Genomic DNA, 20,261 nt, shown 5'->3' on the forward strand with positions numbered 1-20,261 from the left:
TGCATTTGAGAGAGGGTTGGTATCAGTAAATAAATGACGTGGGGTTTGAATGTATTACATATACAAGTATGCATATGTAGTACAGAGTATCTGTACGAGTACGAGTAGGTTGTGCCCCCTCACGTGGAATGTTCAACACTTGTAACAGCTCCCGGTGCCGCTCACCGGGCGTCCTCCTGCCCTCGCACCGCGCCATTTGCGAGCCTCCCCCTCAGGGACCGGGCGCAGCGGGAGTGACTCAGCTGCTGGGCTGGGTGGTGTCCAGGCAGTGTCTGGCAGAGATAAGACCCCCCTCAACATCCTCCCTTTATTCCGGGCTTTTTTGTTTGCTTTTGTCCTGACACGCAAAACAAAAACTCCTCCGGGAACTGCAGCGGCGAGGCAAGTGTAGGAGGGAGAGCGGTGATGACAGAGGAGAGGTGTGCCAAAGTAAGTGACCAAGTCAGTCCCCAGGGCTCCTGAATGGAACGGGATGGGAGCTGTGCCCGTGTGCATTTGCTGGGACCCACCCATAAACTCTGCAAGAAGCTTGCAGGAGTTTCTACCGTTGCTTTCTACATCTTCCCGAGAATTTCTCACCTGAACAGTTAACTCACACGTAAATGGTGTGTGGGCAGTCATGCCTCCGAATTTTCTCCAACCACGCTGGATGAGCTGTAACTCTTGAGACCATGTGGTTGTCATCTGTTCAGTTCTGATACCCTGTGCCTTTAGTGATGGTACTTACTATGGTGCACCTCTGCACAAACAGTTTTGCTGTGTGCACTTTCAATTTGGGGTAGTATTTTGTATCTTGTCTCCAGGCAAGGAAGAAGCTTTAGTGGGACACGAGACCTCTATGAGCATGAACTTCATTTATCCTGAGATCTTTGATGCTTATTACCTGCTTTCTAATTGCTTTATCCAGTTTAAAGTATCTCCCTACAGTCAGATTCTTTACTTGACAAGCAATTTCCTTATGTAAGACATGTCAAGTGCTTGATGCATTTCTTTTGTTACAAAGTTCAAAACATACTTGCTGGAGTCACCTGTACAATCCTGCAAGAGTAAATTTACATCATTAACAATTAGTAGTACTGCTGTCATTTTTGAAGGTAAATTTTAAAATTATTCTTCCAATATTGACCTTGTTAGGAATTAAAGGTTTATTAATATATCTGTGAAGCTCTAAACGTAGCTGGATGGGAATATTTAAGTGGGAAAATAAATTGTGTAAGGTCATCTTAGCAGAAGACACAACTAAAATAATAAAATTAGGAAACGAGGTACAGGAAAAACATTTTTTTATCTTGAATTTGTATGCATATATTGTGCAGGTCTTCTAGCAAAACTGCCTGAATTTTTGCCTTGGAACACTGGAACGATAAAGCTCTTTTTTATCTCAAACAGGGTCTGTTGTGCCTTGCCTTGGAATATTATCAGTGTTACGCAAGCTGCTAATAACATTTAGTGTTTTATAGCAGCTTCTTTCTAAGTGAATCTGCATGGGGAGTGAGTACATGCTGCACTGTAGTATTCTGACATCTACATTTTAAAGCCATTTCTGAAAATGAAGCCTCAAAACATCCCTATCAATTGTTTCCACGGTCTCTCTCTTGAATGTCAGCTATGTCTTTCCATGTCAGCTATGGCCTGTATTAATTTCTCTACTGACCATCAAAGCTGTTAGAGAATTGCTTGGGAAAAGCAAATGTAGCTTGGATCTTTGGGTGCAGCTTGCAACTACAGGTCTCTGTGAACAGGACAAAAGCAGATCCACCAAGAAGCCATTTTTTGCCTCTGAAAAAGTGTGACTTTTCAAAGTGACTGTCACAAAAGGACTGGGATTGCCTGTGGGGATGTGGTCAACATGCAGTGGCAGGGCAGCATCTACACTGCTTTTACAGTGGAGGACAGAGCCTGCCTGGTCTGGTGTAAGGCCTAATGGAGCCAAGTCAGCCCACCAAAATCTGGTAGCAAATTTGAGGTGGCAGGACAGAGGAGGTTCAAGCAGAGTCTGCAGCACACATCATGCTGCCACAAAGCTTCTCATCTGCTGCGACCAGAGCAACTGGAATGCTGCTACCAGATTTATTGCGTCATCAGAGTGCAAGAAGCACTGGAAATACTTTTGAGCTGGAAATACTTTTAAGTTCTTTTGTACATATAAAAATAAACCCAAGTTATATCAGGTGACCAAAGCAGCTTTTAAAGCTGGTTTACCCACAGCATGACCCAGTGAAGCCATTTTCACTGTTCCCTGCAGGTGGAGCAGTATGTTGGTGAAATTAAAGGTGGCCTGAGACCAACCATGAAGCTCACAGTCATAGGCATGGTACACTCCAAACCCAAGAGGTAGGTGAAGGGACTGCTGGGGGCTTCACCCTGTTACACATGCTCCTACCTGTCTTCTAAATTCAGACACTTTCTTGGAGGTATGTGCTCTTTGAAGGAAGAAAATCAAACAAATTAACAATTTATGGTCTTATTTAACTTTCCTGCATTCAGGCTAAGATTACAAGATCAGGGAGGAGTTCACTGTTTGGCCTTTCTGACCGCCCTGACAAGATTTTCCACTCCTTCCCCTTGTCTAATGTGAACTGGAAGGAACACAAAAGTTGCATTTCTCCTTCAGAAAGAGGTGCAATTCTCAACCTGAATCTTGGTTGTCTGTGGGGGGTTGGAATCAACACAATTTAAAAACCAGTTTTGGCACAGGAGGTAGAGGTTCTTTGCTGTCTTTTATCTGGATAACAGCAACTATGCTCATCATTACACTGTTTTTGCATCTACAGCTATCAGCTCCACTGCTTCCACTGGTGAAGAGTATGCCATAACCTCTTTTAGGACACAAATGAGTACATGTTGAAGGGTTTGATTTCAGTCAAGACAGAGGGAAAGCAACATCAGAAATTCCTAGCATTCTACTGGATACTGGGGCAGGAAAAAAAAGACCAGCCGGGTCTCATCCCTTTCTCCAGCTTCTAAGCCTGTAGAAGTCCTGTGTTTTAGTTTTAGTCTGACATGGAAACAACAGCTGTCTCTAGTCTCTATAAGCATCTGCCATGTTCACCATGTCCTTTCATATTTCTGAAAGTTCCAGTCATTTAATAGATCTTTTTTCAGCTTTTCAGTGACTCTGCTCTGTGATCCAGTGGATGCCAACAAAGATGTTGGGCTGTTATTCACAGTTAACTTCAGTGAGAAATCCATCACTCGAAATGCACGAATTGCTGGGAAATGGGGAAGAGAAGAGAAGACTATTCCCTACTTTCCATTTACAGCAGGCGACACGTTCAAGGTAATTTTTCAGATACTATGAATAGGAAGAGAAAAGGAGGAGAGAAAAGCTGAAGGCTATGTATATGGCCGCAAACAGCCAGCCACTGACATTGGCAGGTTAACTAGTCTAGTATGGCACAGACAGCAACAGTTCAAGCCCTGATGGGAAAGAGGCATCCCTTTCTCTAATCACAGTTAGAGTACCCACTGGATCTTTGCAGTATCATCTCAGGAGAGGGTAGGTTATTTATTAGGGGCGTTTCAGAAGAACTGGTAGACTTTGTGCTTTGCTATCCATAACATTTCGTTCTAAGTCCATCCTGCTGAAATCAGCCCTGCTGCTGATCTCTAACACCCTTCCCTGTCCTTTTCCACTGCAGATGGAGCTCTTATGTGAACACCAGCAAATACGAGTCTTGCTTGATGGACGGCAGCTCTGTGACTTCACTCACCGCGTTCAGCCTCTGAACTTGGTGAAAGCTTTGCGGATCTCAGGGGACATCAAGCTTACCAAAGTGGCTTGAAAAAAGGAGACCAGGATATCACCAGAGGACAGAGGAAAATGTACTTTCTCTTGCCTCAGACATGTTTTGTCTTTTTCCCCTGGCTGATTCTGGAGAGCAGGAACTGTATCTTTTTAATTCGCTGATGTGTTTGAGATACACACTTTTTTCCCCCCATACATACTCACAGCAATTGCAGAGCTATGGCTGGTCTGAATAAATCTCAAAGCCTTTGCTGAGAAACACTTCTGTCTGAAACACTCCCAAACTGCAAGATTTATGATGTTATGCAGTATCTCACATCCTTATGGCTCCTTACTCTCTCAGGCATGCCAGGAGGCAGAGCTCAGTCCTCTGTGGTGGGTGGCTGTTGTGACTAGAACTGGGCATTAGGCAGGTGGTGGGTCAGAGAAAAGAGAAGTAGGAGATTTTCTTATAAATGAATTAGGGAGTCTGATGGGCCCCAGCAAGGCTCATGTTATCAGGAGGGAATTGCTTTTCTTGGAAGCTCTGCTCAGTCAGCACAAAAACATCTGTGCCTTCCAGCAGAGAGCAATAAATACCTTACCTGCCTTACCCTGTCTCTTCCAGGCATCTTTTCCAGAATTGAAAGGTTTTGACAGCTGTGGATTTCACAGTCTTCTCTGGACCAGCCCTAGGAAATGGTATCTGCAGCTGAAACTGCACTGCCCTTTCTTGTTCTTGCATATGATTAAAACTGCACCTTTGCTGGCAAACTTCTTTATGAGCTCTCTTAAATATTTGAATGCATGCAATGTTATTTCATTGCTGTGGCTTTTGAGGAAAATCCTAAATACATGGCTATTCTAATAAATAAAAAGCATGTATCATATTCTGCCTTTGGTGATGAAGGAACTTCTTTTTAGTACACAACTCAGAGAACAAAACATCTGTACAGAAACAAATCTGTGGACAGAGGATTATCAAATTCCTCTGTGACTTCAGGGAAGATATCGAGCATGCTGCCTTTTTGAAGGCTCTGCAGAATCTGGCTGTCAGATACAGGTACTCAGATAAAACAAGAAACTTTATGAAAATAGTGTATCAGCAGGCTGATTGGGTGTTTGAAGAATTTCCTACTGGTGTCTCAGTTTATATATAAATCTAAAATTATAGTGTATTAAACCATTATTTTTCATATATTCAAACTGACCTCTGAGAAAAAAACACATCTCTAAAAAGCACAGGATATTCAAATGCATGGGGTTTTTTTTTGTTGTTTGTTTGTTTTTTAATATTTAATTATACCAAAACCAGGTTTAGTTGACAAATAATGGAAAAAAATAATGACTTTAGATAGAAAAAGCAATAGTGAGGACTGCTACTATAGTTCTCTGTCCAAATGGTACTCCAACATAAATGGACTTAGAGTAATTATCAGAAGGAAAAGTCTTGCTTTTATGGATAAGGAATTTCTTCCCATATATTCAGCACCAGAAATTGTCTGGAACTTCCACTGGTCTGCTTTGATACTCAGGATCCTATTCTGGTGTGGGACATTACCAGCATAAGAGTAATCTATATGGGTGAGGAGCAAGATCTTTTGTTCTTTTCCAGTCTAACAGAGAACTAAATAGTAGAGCAAATGGATGGACAGACAGACAGACCCCTTGTTTGTTTTGCAATGCATATTATCCTGGCAGCTGGGTTGTGACTTAGCACAAGATTCGTGTGGTATGCCAAGAAAGGCAGCCTCAGCCACCATCACCTTTCATGACTTAGATGTTTCAGTCTTAACTAAGTTTATGAGCCCCTTTATAAAGGGGGAAGGAGCAAGACAATTCTGCTTTAAGATAAAGCACAACCTGGATCTGTCAGACATAGACTGAATACTTGTACAAAAGATCCTTTTCTTCCATCTTGAATATCTTGACGGTTCTTCGTAAAGCCCCATTTGTCTGTGTCCACCTGTTTTGGTCTCTTGCTTAGACGGTAAATTCAAGGTGGGGAAATTATTCTGGATCTACATGATTTGGTCTGCAGGTCTCCTAGGACCTGGTAGGTGTTATGGTGATTCAAATAATGAACATTGACTATCAAGAGAAAAACAACACTCCCAGACAACATGAGCAGGAAGTTGGTCATAAATGTGGTTTGTCATTTGGCATGGAGTCCACATTGCTCATGTCAGCGGCTTGATTGCTTCAATCCACTGCACTCGCTCTGCCTTGGAGCTGGCCTGGATGTAATAATGAATGTCATTTTTGGTGATGATTTTGAAAAGGTTGCCTTGCACATTGCCCTTCACTCCTGCAGAGAAAAAAAAAACCCCAGCAGATCAGGAGGGTGCACAGAGATAATCTTTCTGGCAGATATGAAGCTTCATAAGAATTTGAATTTCATAAATTAGGGAATCAAATCTTTCCTTTTTATTATGGATAAGACATCTAAAGCTTTTGTGTCTTTGATTTCCCTCTTCAAAACCCCTGGAAGTGTTCAAGGCCAGGTTGGATAGGGCTTTGAGCAAACAGGTTAAGTCAAAGTTGACCCTGTCTGTGGCAGGAGGACTGAGACGAAATGCTCTTCAGGGCCCCTTCTAACCCAAACATTTGTTGATTCTGTAATTCTATGAAAATATAGTATAGACAATCTTGCCACAGATTGTATGAACTATTGTGCACTCTACAACATATCTAAAATAGTCTCTGTTTAGGTGGAGACTATTACTTGAGTTATACACTGAATGAATGATGAACCCCTACAATTTTGCATGGTAGATTAGATTTTCCCCTGCCCATAGCTGGGTTCCTCTTAGCAGAGAGCTCTATTGTTCATCATGTGCCCGTGCCCCCTAGACCAAAGCTTTTTCAGACCTTCTCTTTAGAAAGATGTTCTGTACTTGATATCTATACATTGCACTTACTGTCATAAAATAAATTGCTTTAATAGCAGAAACACTTATCTATGAGGCTGAGGCTCTGGACAAATGCCTGAGCTAAGCCTATACTCCAGCAAAACTGTTTTTTTATTGCTGTCTTTATGTCTCCCCTACATTTGGGTTCTAGCAGGTCAGAAAGGAGAAGGTAATAGCATAAATTGAGAGGACACAGAAATGGATGGCATCAGAAGATGCCTCAAGACTTTGAGTTAACACCCAAAAAGAAAGTGGTTTCTCTTTATTAACTCTGGAATATTAATCAGTCTTAGGACTGTCTCAGAGGTCATATGACTAAGAAAAGCCCATATAAAGAGAACACCCAAGACATGTAGAAATGACACTAAAAAAAAAAGTCCCCTTTGCTGTGGACAACCCAGCAGTACAGGGACTTGTGACGTGCCTCTTCCCTTGCTTGCAAAGGGAAATGGAAAGTCAGCCCACCTGTGCATACAAGCAACCATATATACAAACCCATACCCAAAGACCGTGTTGCCACAGCATACATATAAATGTGTGAAAGTTCAGAGGCTTGTGCTCACCTGCTGGGACTCCATTGTCCTCCAGAGCTGAGACAAGACAGCCACGAAGAGAGAATCCACCTACTGGCTTGTTATCTTCCTGCAAGAAAAGGAAACAAGGCATAGCTGGAAAACATCATCATTTCCCAGAGCACATGCATCACTTTTCTGAAGTTGGAGACATAATAGCAGTTTTTTCCAGGCATGAAACATCTATGTCACAAGAGAAATCAATTAGAACCTGTAGTTAAAGGCATTGCTATATTTTTTCAGTCCCAGATGTTTCTTTAATGTAGCTGGGCATGGTGTAGATCCGTTAAAAGCACAAACGTAGGCAATCACACTTCAAATGTATGTATGGTTTTATCAATAACAACATACTGAATTATATATATTTCTATATATTTCAGCAAGTATTTAGCTTGCTGCTTTTCAGTGAGACTGTATGGGAAAAATCTGGTTCTTTTCCCTAGCTGGCTGGCACTCTTGTTTCTTGCCTTCAGGTTCTGCAGTTTCAGCTCATAGCCTTACAAGGATAATTTGCAGTGAAAAAAATCCCCAAAACCCATGTAGGAACAGGAAACAAAAAATGACCTGGCTCCATAAGCTCTTTTCACTGGAATGTAATTTTTATTCACTTTAAAAGTCACATAAAGCATTTCTATACATGTTCTTCTTGCAATCCTGTTTGGCTTTGTGGTACCCTAAGTATCTGAGTTGCTCACATTGATTATTATATTCATGAACATAAATTCTACTTTTCATGAGAAAGTTTACAACTAAGTAGTAGAAATTCTATACATACTTTGGCATTAAGAAGACCCTATTCAGTGCTGGAATAAGGTTGTAAAAAAATCTCAGAACCAGTATGATCCTCAAACAGTAGGATTTCAGCCCAGAAAGATCACAACCCAGGAAGAGAGCCTGCAGGACCATGGTCCTAGACTGCGAGGGTACAGCAAGAGAGCAATCCCAAGAACAGGAAGCTGCTGCCCAGCTAAGGAAAAGGAATCTCACTGGGGAAAAGGACAGAAGATGCAGGGGTACAAAATCCTACAAGGACAATCTCCTAGGGTGAGGCCAGAGAAATCTAATTCCTGGAAATGGATAGAGGAACCCAGAGTGATAGAAACATTTACAGTGTAACTGTGTCTTCACGATAATGTTTATGTTTCTAAAAGGATTTCTGGTAACTTCCCACTCACGTACCTTGGTGGGATCATAGTAGTGCAAAAAAGCAGGATCAGCTCTCAAAACAAATTTTCTCACCTTCCAGTTTTTCCTCTTGTGCCCCTGCAAAATGGAAGAATTAAAATTACTACCTCATGAAATGACCATTTTCCTACAAGCTGAAGGGGAGACATAAATACCAAAACAAGAGCGTTTGAACCCAACAGAGAAAAATATTTCCTAACATCTTAGTAATTCCCATGACTTTCTGCTTATCTTTCTTCTTCATATATTGACAATTCCTTCATCTCTTCCTTCCCTGTGATGAGAACTAAGAAAGCAGAGTGACAGGAACAAATCCCTCATTCCTGCTTTTCATTTCAGATTAAATATTGGTTTCAGATGAAGACCCCATGCTGTGTGATCCAAAGGGGTTATGTCAGGTCCTTTTGCAGCTCTTTACTCTTTCACCACAGCCCTGTCACTGCTGCCAGGCCTGTTCCAGGCCCTGGGAGCATCCCCTCTCCTGGAGGTTTGGTGGTGGGATCAGAGCCAGCCCAGGGCTGAGGCTGCTGGGGGCTGTCCCTGGCTGCTGCTGCCCATGGGCAGGAGCTCCTGGGCAGCTCTTGTGTCCTCTGCTGCTGGGGGCTGCCCTGGCAGCCTGTGGGGATCCTGCAGCACCCTGCCAACCCTCATGGAGCCCTGGCAGCTGAAGGAGTGAGGGTTGGGTTGGGAAGCAGCTGGTCATCCAGTTTGCACAACACAGGGTGGGGCTCTGGGTACAAGGCTTCAGAGTAAGAGTGAGGCCATGCTGTGCAGGTAGGATTCCTTCTGCAAGTGGCTGTGTTATGCTTTGTAAGAGTGATTTACCCTCATCTTGTTCATAGCAAGTGTTGGAAACTACATTTTGCAGACCAAGGGTCAGATCTTGGAAACAGTTATTAACAGCGGGTACTTGTGCCCAAAAAACGTTTCACCACCACCAAAGCACCCATGTGTACATGATGACTGCCCACAGGTAAATGTCCACTTCATACAAAGGTCAAGCTACTCAGCTTTGAAATTTGTCTGTGGCCAGCAACACATCCTCACTGTTGACACCACCTGGATGGGATAGGTTAGAGCAATGGCGGCTTTGCTTGGAAGTGGATGTAACACCTCTGGTAGGATTTGGAGTTTGTGTGGTGCTTCTGTTTTTGATGCTGTTTTGTACCTTTCAGTATATGCTCAATATGTACAGAATATCCAATTAATCCTGCCTGAGCAAGTTCCATAGTTCACTCCTTTATAACTGGATACTCTTAAGTGCAAGATCTCAAGTACTGACAGGCAAGTTAGTTCTGCTGGGCACATCTGTCCAGCCATCATTGTACAAGTCACATTTACTCTCTAAGAAACCCTAAGAGCTTTACTGTTCCTTGTGTTCCAGGGCAGGTTCCAAGACTATGCTTACCTGTTTCACTAAGAATCCTTGCTTCACAATTGTGCCACTTAATTCAGAGATGTTAAAGTGGACCTCTTCCTTGGAAGTAGTATTTTTCTTACTGCTCTCAGCCTGCAAATAGGGAAAAGACAGTTCTACTTTTGTTTTTAATCTAAACAGACTTTTAAGTAGAAAATTCTGCATTTTATTTTCCTTAGCTATTTTCAGCTTATATTTCCTGAGTAAATTCTCCTCCATAGCTCTGCTGCTCAGCCTTGTAGGACCAAGATTCACAGGCAACAAGTTAGAGTTGTAAATCTGTACTTGCTGGGTATAAGTGCTGTGGCCTTGAGCTGTAGCACAACTACAGCACTGCCTGCAATGCATGCAGACACAGCACTGCACTCCAAGGACATGCCTCTTTTAATGCCCAATTATGTAATTTGTAGATCCCTCCATATCCATGTAGCTATTTGGCTCCAGCAAAAGTGCCAGTGTTAGTACTACTGAAAGACTACAGCTGCTCCTTCTGCATTTACTTTCTGAGCCTGCACATTTGCCTTTGGTTGCATGCTGTGCACCTGTACCCCAAACCGTGTGTGATGAGGGAGAGGAGGTGCCTGTGTGGGAGCTGCATCACTCACAAACATGTACAGAGCGGTGGAGTCGTCGAGGAACTTCTCAGAGGGGTCACTGGAGCGTGTGGCCTCAGTGCTGCGGACTCCCACGGGCCTGAGGAAGTTCTCATCCATCAGCATGGATGCCAAGGTGACGGCCTCGAATCGTGACACAGCAAAGCTGTTGGAGATGAGCCAGTCCACCAGGGCAGAACCTGCAGGAAGAAAGGCAGCTCTCATACCATGACAGTGTGCTCTTCTGAGGGTAGCAGATGGTTTCCTGCAACACAGGCTTTCCCTTGCAGAAACATTTTGGCACCATCCCAAAGATTGTCAGAGAAGTAAAAAGTTGACCAAAAGTCTGGGGTTCTAAGTATGCTTCCATACATCCAAAGAGCAAGAGAGAAAGATGTTGGAGAGCTTGGCTGCACTGCCAGATTCCACTGGGCCAGAGCTTATCCCACTATGAAGGCAGTACAGCAGCTCCTTTGTCCCTGCAATGTGGCATATCAGATGTGAGGTGGCTCTGATATATAATGAGGTGGCTCTTTGCCTGCCAGATGTACCTGTGAAGGTCTCTTTGTATCTGTTGCCTTGATCCAAATTGCGGGTCAGCTTAATTCCAGTGCTGCTGTCATACATTCTCTCCACTATATTGCTGCAAATGAGAGCACAGCATAACATCAGCAGATGACAAAGACAGGCAGAAATAGCTGTGTACTTTCTGTCAGTGCCAGGGGTGTCCTCATGATTACCCACATAAAGATGGGAGGTATTCTAGGTGCTCCCCCAGAAGCACTGTCCTAAGTACATTCCAGGAAAACTTTATTCTCCCAATAGCAGCACTAAACAAGATGCCTCACAAAGCATCTTCAATTCAGAGCATTGCAAAGTGATCCATAGTCAGCCCAATTTACCTGTTCAACACAAATCAAATTAATGTAAGTCTTCTGTTTCTTAATCAGTGTCCATTTCCTCTTGTTTAAGATGAGGCACTTTAAAGTCCTAGTCTGGATTCCAGATACCAGCTTTGAAAACTCAACAGGGCACAAAGCCACCACGTGGTGCTTCCCTGATGTTACATCCTTTGAGGTAATACATCTCCCCAGGGAGAACATTTGCAGCTGACTAGGAAGGTCTTCAAGCCAGCAGTGAGGTGCCTGTGCAGAACCCACATACTCCCAAAAGATGATGGTCAGGAAAAAGTGCATTCCCTGGGCAAACCTAGGGCAGCCAGTTCAGGGGTTCATGGCCACACAGGAGCAGATCTGTGCAGAAAGGGTCTTCCCTTGGCCCTCCCCATCCATCAACTCAGGCACTTTGCAAACTACAGCAACAACAGAAGGAGAAATCATATACACTTACTGGAGGCTGATATTTTCTAGCAGTTTGAAAGAGTTCTTCATTCTGTGAAGTTCTTGTACCTGTACTGGATGACCAGCATGAATAGCTCCAGTGATGTCCAGAGCCCAGGAGTCACGTTCCTCCCTGGAGCAACATTCAAGGAAATAGTCTGTATTGGTTTTTGTCTTTAATTTGATGAGTAGCTGTGGAGAAAGAAGGACAAAGCAATAACATCATTTAGCTATTTTGCTCCTCTTGCAATTTGCTTTTTTTAGCATTGGCCCAAGTGACACAAGTAAGTCTGACAGTGCATCCCACCTGAGCAGTTCAGAGCAATTCTTGTTCAGAAGGATGGTGGGCACAAATCTAGGTTGGTTTTGGTGGGTTTTTTGTTGTTGTTTGTTTGTTGTTTGTGGGAGTTTTCTGTTTGGTGAGGGTTTTTTTGTTTTGTTCTGGGTTTTTTTTTTTTTTTTGGTGGGTTTTTTGGCTCTTCTATCCCCCTCAAATCCCTAGGTTTTCAGTAATAAACATGGTTTACATGGATGGAGCTCCTGGAGAAGAGAGCAGACCACACAGATACCCTACACAGAGGAAATCTGCATTGCTGCTACCTATAGGAGAGCAGAAAAACACAGGAGGAACGTTTTCTTCCAGAGTCTTCTTGCTGAAAACTTTCTACAGCAGCAATATCCCATTGTTGAAGGAAAAAGGAGTCTGATCTGGCAGCCTGGGAGCACCCCATGGATACCCAGGCTTTAAGGCAACTACCACAGGTGATATTCCCTTTTTCCCCACCCTCCTCAGGTTCTATTGGGGTGTTCATGTTCTCTCTCCACACACTGTTGGGCTGATGCACTTACATTTTTTTCTCCTCACTATGTGTACAGGAGAAGTGGTTGGGGTTGTGTTTTTGTTAATAGCTGACTCACATTTGGGCACACAATGAGGGAGTTCAGTGCTTGTCCTGGTTACACTGCTAGTGGCAGCTTGCTTTTGGCTGGGCCTAATTCTGGAAGCACCCCAGTGGTATGGTTGCAGTAGTCGAAGCCAGGAGGAGAGGAGAAGATAGGAAGAAGTTAGAAAATGAGTGACATAGGGAAGAGATACATTTTTCCAGTCATACCGGTCTGTTCTCATATTCCAGGCATGGACAAGTAATAGTGCAGCCATCTAGAAGGATCCTGCCCTTTGGAGTAGGCTCCTTCTTGCCTCCTTCAATTTTGTAATACAGCAGCTTATCCTGGAGCAGAACGAACCATCTCACTTTCCAGTTCCGAACAACATGTCCCTGCAGGGGGAGAAATCCACATAACTGATTGTACCACAAGCACTGAGAAATGGCCACATTTTCTTCTTGGCTTCTTGTATGAAAAGAAGCACAAGAAGTCATTGTGAGTCCTGTTCTCCCTGAAATACACATCTTAAGTAACAAAATAGCACAGCTCCATCACCATAAAATCATAGAGGGATAGAAAAGTGCTGTGCTCTTTCTTCAGCCTGGAGAACTTTGCTGGCATAAATTGTTTCTTGTGAAAGCTCACAGGAATTATCCCAAAGAGCTGATGTAGGTTCACACCTGTCTGCTGACAGCACAGGCTAAATCCAAAATGTGTGAGGGCTCTTGGCAACCAGCTCCTCCTCTCTTGGTGACCTTAAGTGCTGTCTTTTTCATTTTGATGTGGCTCTAGGTGCCAAGTGGTTTTGCAAGACCTTTGCTGGGTGAATTGGCTTTTTCTCACATTTCCCCCTTACTGATAATGAGAAGTTCATTTCAACCCCATCTGTCTCCAACCTCCTGGGCTAAAACATTCCCTCTGCTACTGGTTCCTGTAAAGGAAATATGCTTTTTGATGACAAAAGACTGAATGAAGGCTGATGTTGAAAGCCTCATGGATTATATAATACAGACAAATCCTCCTATTTTTCCTCTGTAAACAGCCCCCAGCTCTCTTTATTCTGGTTAAAGGACAGCAAAGCCAGTGAGGGCTGGCACTGGCAGGCTTAGTCCTGTCTGATGGTGTCTGGTCCAGCTTGGCTGTGCAAGAAGCTGACTTGTGTTTCTACAGGGGATGGAGCGTTACAGCCAGCAGGCAAAGCAGGGGGTAAAGGAAGCTCTGACACCTGGGATAGGGTGGGCATGGCTAGAAGAAAGAAACATGTAAGGTCCAGTTGTGGCATGAATCAAAGCTCATTAGCTCTCTGTAAATAAAGGGGAAACCCAGCAATCTCCAAGTAAAGGTGGAGTAACAAGTCTCTAAAATCCAGGGCACTGTAGATCCAATGTTTTCTAGTCTATACTAAATACAATTTATCTATCTCAGGTTTGTTCTCTCCTTCCTTTTGTGTTCCTCAGGTTTTTTTTCACCTGTTGTAAAGTTACTTAGCCATTTTTCCTGTATGTTCTTTGCTATAACTCTAGTCTTTTCTTCTGGAAAATGTTCTCTTTTCTCAGGAGGTTGCCTTAACTTTTTAAATTTATCTTTACCTAATTCCACACATTCACTTTATATTTATAATGCATTACAGTACATAATTCTGCCATTTATAATGCATTTAGATAATCTCCTTGCTTCTGTTCTCTTCTTATGAAAGCCCAGTTTTCATTACCTGATCCCATCCCTTTCTCCTTTTTTCTCTGCGGATCCCTGGTTCCCTTGTCCCTCAGTTTGCTTTAGTTGTCCCCTTTGTGCTCTCCTTCCTGCCAAGCTGTGTATTTGGGTGATGTTTTACACACTGGCATCACAGTTCCGTGTGCTGCCAATCACCTATTCCTCTCACTCACTTGGTGCCTCGGCTTCCCATTTGAATGCAGGAGCCACTTAAGAGCCAAAGAGTACAGCTGGAGCCCAGAGAGGAGACTGGCAGCTGGGATGCTCTGCCCTTGCTGCAGAAGGCAGGATGGAGAATAGCCCCTTTTCCACACAGAACTTCACTTGGACAGTTTCTGGCCGGGAGCCCTGCCAGGAAAACTCCTGACCAGGATTACCTTCATGTTAGCACCAGGAACACTGCCACGTACTGCACAAAAGCATTTCCCTAGGCGTGGCAAAGCTTTGAACAAACCTCTCAATCACATTTTTTTAATGAAATCAAGGACCATATTAATCATTGAGACAGGCTCTTGGTACTAAAAGCAGTTTATGCCCCTTGTTGAATTGTCTCCTTGCGTTCCAGCAATGATTGACTCGGTCCTACAGGGAGAAGTATTGGGAAGGTTGAAATCTTTCAGCTCTTTTCACCACATTTTGGCTAGAATTTTCTAACAGCACTGCTTGAGGAGAATGGAAAAAATAAGTTCTTTCAAAAGCATTTTCAAGTTTGCATTGCTTTGATCCCCTTCAAAAAGGGGATCAAAAAAAGGGGTCGTTTCTCCATTTTCTTACATGAAATGGGAAGCTCTGCATGGACATGTCACTGAAGAAGGCACAAGCTATCCTAACCGACCCAAAACTTCTCCTTCTCTCCATCCTGCCATGGTGGCCCCCTGCTGCCGCGGGTGCTCCCTGAGCACAGAGGTGTGTGAGGTGCAGCCGTACTGGCTTTCCAACACCTGAGGAATCAATCCTGATGGCTAATTCACCTTCCTCTGCAGAAATGCCAGCACGGGGAAGCTTGCGGTGGGGTAGGGAACAGCTGCAGGTCATGCAGCTCCCCTGGGGGGCACCTGCACAAGCCTGGAGGATCTCCTTTCCCAGGAGGAGCAGGCGGGAGCCCCCGACCCAGCGCCCCGCGGGCTCGCCCCGCTCCGTGCTCAGGAGCGGCTTCATGTCGGAGCGGAGCCGCTCGGAGGGGAACAGAGCACTCACCCGTTTGACCAGGAAGCCCTCCTTCAGCACTCCAGCTTCTTCCTCCATCGTGGCCGGCAGGGAACAGAGCAGAGCCCTCGCCGAGAATCGCTTGAGCCCAGGCAGCCTGTCCCTCTGCACATGATTTGTTTAAGAAAGCTCATTTTTCTTTCCTCCCCTCCTCCAATGTGACGCACTCTCCCGCTCCTGTTTTTTTTTCTCCCTCCCTACCTGTGAGATATTAGTTAAACAGCGAGCTGGCTCTGATGTTTTACCTGCCCTCGGGGAAGTAAAACAAAGGGATGTCTAAAAGGGATCTTGAAAGAATTTCACAGAATTTAGTAAAGCAAAAACCACCACCGAGTGAGCTGGCCAAAATAAACAGCTAGAAAATGACAAATCAGGTATTGCATGGGAGGGGGAAGCAGAATTTTAAAACCGCATTCCTCAAAACTTCAGACTAAACAACTACCACCTAGAATTTCTCACCTAACAAACCCATCTCTCAGGAGTTCTACAGATTAGCACAACTTGTAAGTGTAACATTCAGGATATTATGATTACAAGGAGACTTTTACAAATCTTACAGTAACTTTTTGCTGAAAATTTATTTTCCCAAAGAAGCTCCAAAGCACCTAAGAGTCCACTCTACTTTCAGTGACCCCTTGGTATGTAAACCAAGATTCTCAACCTAATATTCTAAATCTCTACATGAGCAGGCTTCCAGTAAAGCAGCCTGATCCTTGAACACTGCAGTGACCTCTTGTACCTCCCGAATGCCTTGAAACAGAGTGCCTTTTGTGTCTAATTACAATCTTAGATGTTTATTTTATTTCTGACTACTTTAGCCACCATGACAAATCTGTTTAATATGAAGTAATATTTCAGAGAGTGCTGCTGTTCTGAAATAACAGCCTTTGCTGTACTGTCAGCATTCCATGACTCTCACTAAACTTAAGGTGATGAATGTGGGCAGAGCTGTGAGCTGTGATAAGAAATACAAGGTAGAGTATAGCAAATAAACAAAAGCACTCGTTGCTATGTTAAGAGTCCAGAGGTCAGTAAGACTGACTCCAGTATCAAGGGGCACACTTTCATTCACCAAGGAAAAAGATCAAACAAATAATTTCTTTATACAGTTTTGTAACTTTTAGCTAGGAATAGCAAGACACTGAAGAATTGAAACCAAAATTGTGCTAGAGACAACCCAGAGAAGAGTCCTGCAGAGGCCATAAGAATACAATGGGTGGCTAGCCACTGCTGGAAGTTAGAAAAATTGATTCTATATAAAGAGAAAACATGCTGGCTGAGATTTCAAAAGCAGAAGTTACCTGTGTAGCTCCTACTGTACACCTTTTGCCTCTTGGGAAAAGGCAGACAGCAACCAGGCAACAGTCTCAGTAAGTCATATCCCAGTATGTTTGTTCTTCAGTCCACCTAAAGTACAGTAACAGAACACTTGGAAAAGGACTTTGTGCTGCTGGTATATCATATTTTCAAAGTTATCAATGGAAATTTTTGTAGTTTTTAAAAATATAATTGTAACCTTAAATACAGAAAGAAATTAGAAATTAACCAAATGGCTTTTTGGTAATTTATATATATATATATATGTATATATATATCTATATATATATTTGTAGATAAAAGCTGTATTCAGAAGCAGAATCTTGGGAAAAAAAAACCCTGATAAAGCCAGCAGGAAAAAAAAATTCAGCTCACCATGTTTTGTACATCAGAATTACACTGGAGGGGAAAAAAACCCCAAAAACTTGAGTCCAGGTTCACAAGAGACATTACTGCTGCATGCATTTCCTGGACATGCACTCTTTATATAACCAGCTTCAAGAATACAGTGTTCCACAGTTTGGTATTTGAGGTTTGACTTCACATTGTTCAGCTTGTTACTGCAGGCAATTTAGTCAAGGTGCTATTTCATGCTAGGGAGGACAGGTAGAAGCTTGCAGGGGGCTCTGGCTCAGACAGTGATCTCAGAATTGCTCCATAAGCAGTCCTCACTGAAGATCTGACAAGCTCCTTTTCTCCAGCATGCAGACCACCCACAACCCTGCAGACAGATCTTGGCAAAATTAACATTAGCAACAAAGAATTCTATTGTCAAACTGCTAGTGAAATGTGAAACAAACCTTGATTCAGCTGGTCATTAAATAACAGGTTTTGTATCAACTACTTCTTATATAGAGCCTTCACTTCCTTCAATACCTCGACTCAAAAGTATTTCTTCAGTACTTTGGATATTTATGATAGACACACCCCTTCCTCCCTGTCTCATTCTGTAGTTAATCAAGGTTGAAAAACTGCATCTGTATTGCTCCCTGAGGCTGAGTAAACACAGATCTTTCAGGGTCAGGTAGTATAAAATGAGTCAGTAGATCTGAGCTGTCGTATTCATGCAGGGGCCAGGAATGCAGGTTCTGGCATTGAACCCTTCCGGTGGAAAAGGCCATGCTTTATCTGGATAAACTTAGGGAGCTCTACATCACATCTTCTGTGGGCCTTAAAACTCACTGCAGAGAAAGTACCCTATTTCCTCAGGTAGGGTCCCATTCTAGCGTGCTTTCCACATCAGTGTAGTATTGTAACAAAAAAAGAACAGTTGAGTGCTTGACATTTTCTTGCCTTTGAAGTGACTCCCAAATTCTTTATATGCTATAGAATTTGGAATGGGATGGCCAGAAAGAGCCACCTTCAAGACCACAGGATGGTACTCAGGCACACAGGGGAGGGAGGAGCAGCCACCACAGTTCTGAGTGCAGGCTGTGCTGTTTCAGCTGGCAGACCCTGCTGGCACCTCCCACTCAGTCCTTCAAGAAGTCTCACACAGCTGATTCAGGGAACCTGCCCAAAGGAAAGCCCCATCCCATGCTCTGCCGTGCCCAGCATGTTATCATCATGTCACACACAGCACTGGGGCACTACCGACACCACAGTTTTCAAAGCAGCTTCTCAGGACTTTGCCCCCCAGTGCAGCACTCTCAAATTAGTTCCTTTAGTGAATTAGGGATGAAATATTATGAAAACAAGCCACATCAAAATAAAGCATGATGAAACATTTCTAGATAGAAGTGAAAGACAACAAGCATTCAATAGTATTCTGACATAACAGCAATTTTAAAATTACTGTAGAAAGGTGGAAGTATCTGGAAACAGCACACACTTAAAAATCAAAGTGCAGGTTCTGCTATGAAGAGCAACACACCAGGTCCACTGCACCTAAAGAAAAAATCTATGAGCCAAAATCAGAGAGAAAACAGCAAGGATTTGTCACTTTATTAAAAACCAGACAAACTACAACCCCAAGGAAGCAGGGAACCCCTTTTTAAGAAACCACTATTTTCCCTCATTAGAAATGGGATACTGGGCTGTGTGTTACCAGACCTGAGCCAGTATACCCCTGTTTGGGTTGGATTTTTGCACTAAGTCCTTACCAGATATTATAAGTAAAACTGTTTCCAATCTGTCAATCCTAGAAAATCAAACTGAGGTAGGAAAGTCAAACTGAGATCCTTACAATGAACACATCAGGCTGAGCCCTGTCACAGGCATTCCTGTCCCCTTCCCTTCCATTGACTATGTTAGGTGCAAGTGGAGGTGTTGGCCTTGTGATTACAATTGTGCCAACAGCACAGTAGCTAAGGAACAGCAGGAATGTGCTGCCTGGATTTAGCAACTCAACAGAGACATTCATAAAAACCCCTTATTTTAAGCACTTGGTAAGCAAAGGCAGTTTCACAAATGGAAAAAGAGCCAGGGTGAGACACAAGGCATCAGCTCAGCAACTTCCAAAGATCTTTAAGTGGTGGAGCACAGCAAATCCCCAGTACTCCCTCACTAACAGGCCTCCAAAACACGCATCTTATACCTCCTCCTTCCTGCTTCTGCAATGCATGAGAAGGATCCACCAGGTTGTCTCATGTCTTTTACTTATTCTTGGTTGAAATATGCTCAAGAGAACAAATTGGGAGAACCTGGGTTTTTTTATGCCAGGATGACAAGAGATCGGAGATTTATCTGAACCTACTTTGATATCATCCTCACCGTCTTGGTCATTTTCTTCAGGCACCCAGAACCCAGGACTCAGACTTTTACCCACCAGCACATTCCAGCTCTAATTAAAAAATGCTCTGGTAGCTACTGTAGAAATTTAACAAACTGCCAAGTTACTGACAGAAACAATGCTCACCAATTAACACAGCAAAACAGCTCTCACAGATTATACTAATTGTAATCCCTTCATTGCACTCCTTCCTTCCTTGGAGCATGCATGGCTCACTTATCAGTCCTTCTTCCTTTACAGAATTATTATGGCATGGAGATCACTTGGTGACAGAGTTTTAAAATACTTTGTTCTTTACTCCAAGTACCCACCTATTGTGTTTAGCAGAAGTCAAATCACTACTTTAGTGAATGGGCACAGTTGGAAGGCTGTCACACACAGCTGCTGAAAAGACAATTTGAGAAAAGGATTACAAATATTTGTTTCTTCATTTTGTGAATTTGCACATTCAAGTATTTCCCAACAATCTGTAAAGCCTGAAAGTTGTTTACCTTTTTTGGCTTTGCTTTACTATCAGAGTTGGGTACACATGAACTTCTCTGATACCCCAGCATGGAAGAGCATGTATGCCCTTTTAGAATGCCTTTTGTGGCAACACCATGTAGCAAGCAAATAGTTTGTACCACGGCAATCATAAGAATGTCTAGTTAAGGCTCAAGGCCT

General features: G+C 43.2%; 2 protein-coding genes across 3 annotated transcripts; one reads left to right on the forward strand and one right to left on the reverse strand.

Annotated features, from left to right (window-relative positions):
* Positions 1 to 367: 367 nt before the first annotated feature.
* On the forward strand, positions 368 to 4,581 carry LOC118687553 (galectin-related protein A-like). Of its 2 annotated transcripts, XM_036384578.1 has the most exons (5): positions 368 to 429; positions 2,246 to 2,334; positions 3,106 to 3,280; positions 3,642 to 3,825; positions 4,356 to 4,581. In XM_036384578.1, the coding sequence occupies exons 1-4, from the start codon at positions 406 to 408 to the stop codon at positions 3,783 to 3,785; spliced, it is 432 nt and encodes a 143-aa protein (XP_036240471.1). In that variant the 5' UTR covers positions 368 to 405; the 3' UTR covers positions 3,786 to 3,825; positions 4,356 to 4,581. The 2 variants fall into 2 exon arrangements, with proteins under 2 accessions (XP_036240471.1, XP_036240470.1); XM_036384577.1 differs by lacking the exon at positions 4,356 to 4,581 and having other exon boundaries at positions 3,642 to 3,941.
* Positions 4,582 to 5,002: 421 nt separating this feature from the next.
* On the reverse strand, positions 5,003 to 15,646 carry PLEK2 (pleckstrin 2). The gene is made up of 9 exons (XM_036384475.1): positions 15,542 to 15,646; positions 12,859 to 13,023; positions 11,757 to 11,938; positions 10,958 to 11,049; positions 10,419 to 10,606; positions 9,805 to 9,906; positions 8,391 to 8,474; positions 7,203 to 7,281; positions 5,003 to 6,035 (listed from the first exon to the last, which is right to left on the reverse strand). The coding sequence occupies exons 1-9, from the start codon at positions 15,587 to 15,589 to the stop codon at positions 5,908 to 5,910; spliced, it is 1,068 nt and encodes a 355-aa protein (XP_036240368.1). The 5' UTR covers positions 15,590 to 15,646; the 3' UTR covers positions 5,003 to 5,907.
* Positions 15,647 to 20,261: the final 4,615 nt, after the last annotated feature.

Source organism: Molothrus ater, chromosome 6 (assembly GCF_012460135.2).
Source record: "Molothrus ater isolate BHLD 08-10-18 breed brown headed cowbird chromosome 6, BPBGC_Mater_1.1, whole genome shotgun sequence".
Classification (NCBI taxonomy): domain Eukaryota; kingdom Metazoa; phylum Chordata; class Aves; order Passeriformes; family Icteridae; genus Molothrus; species Molothrus ater.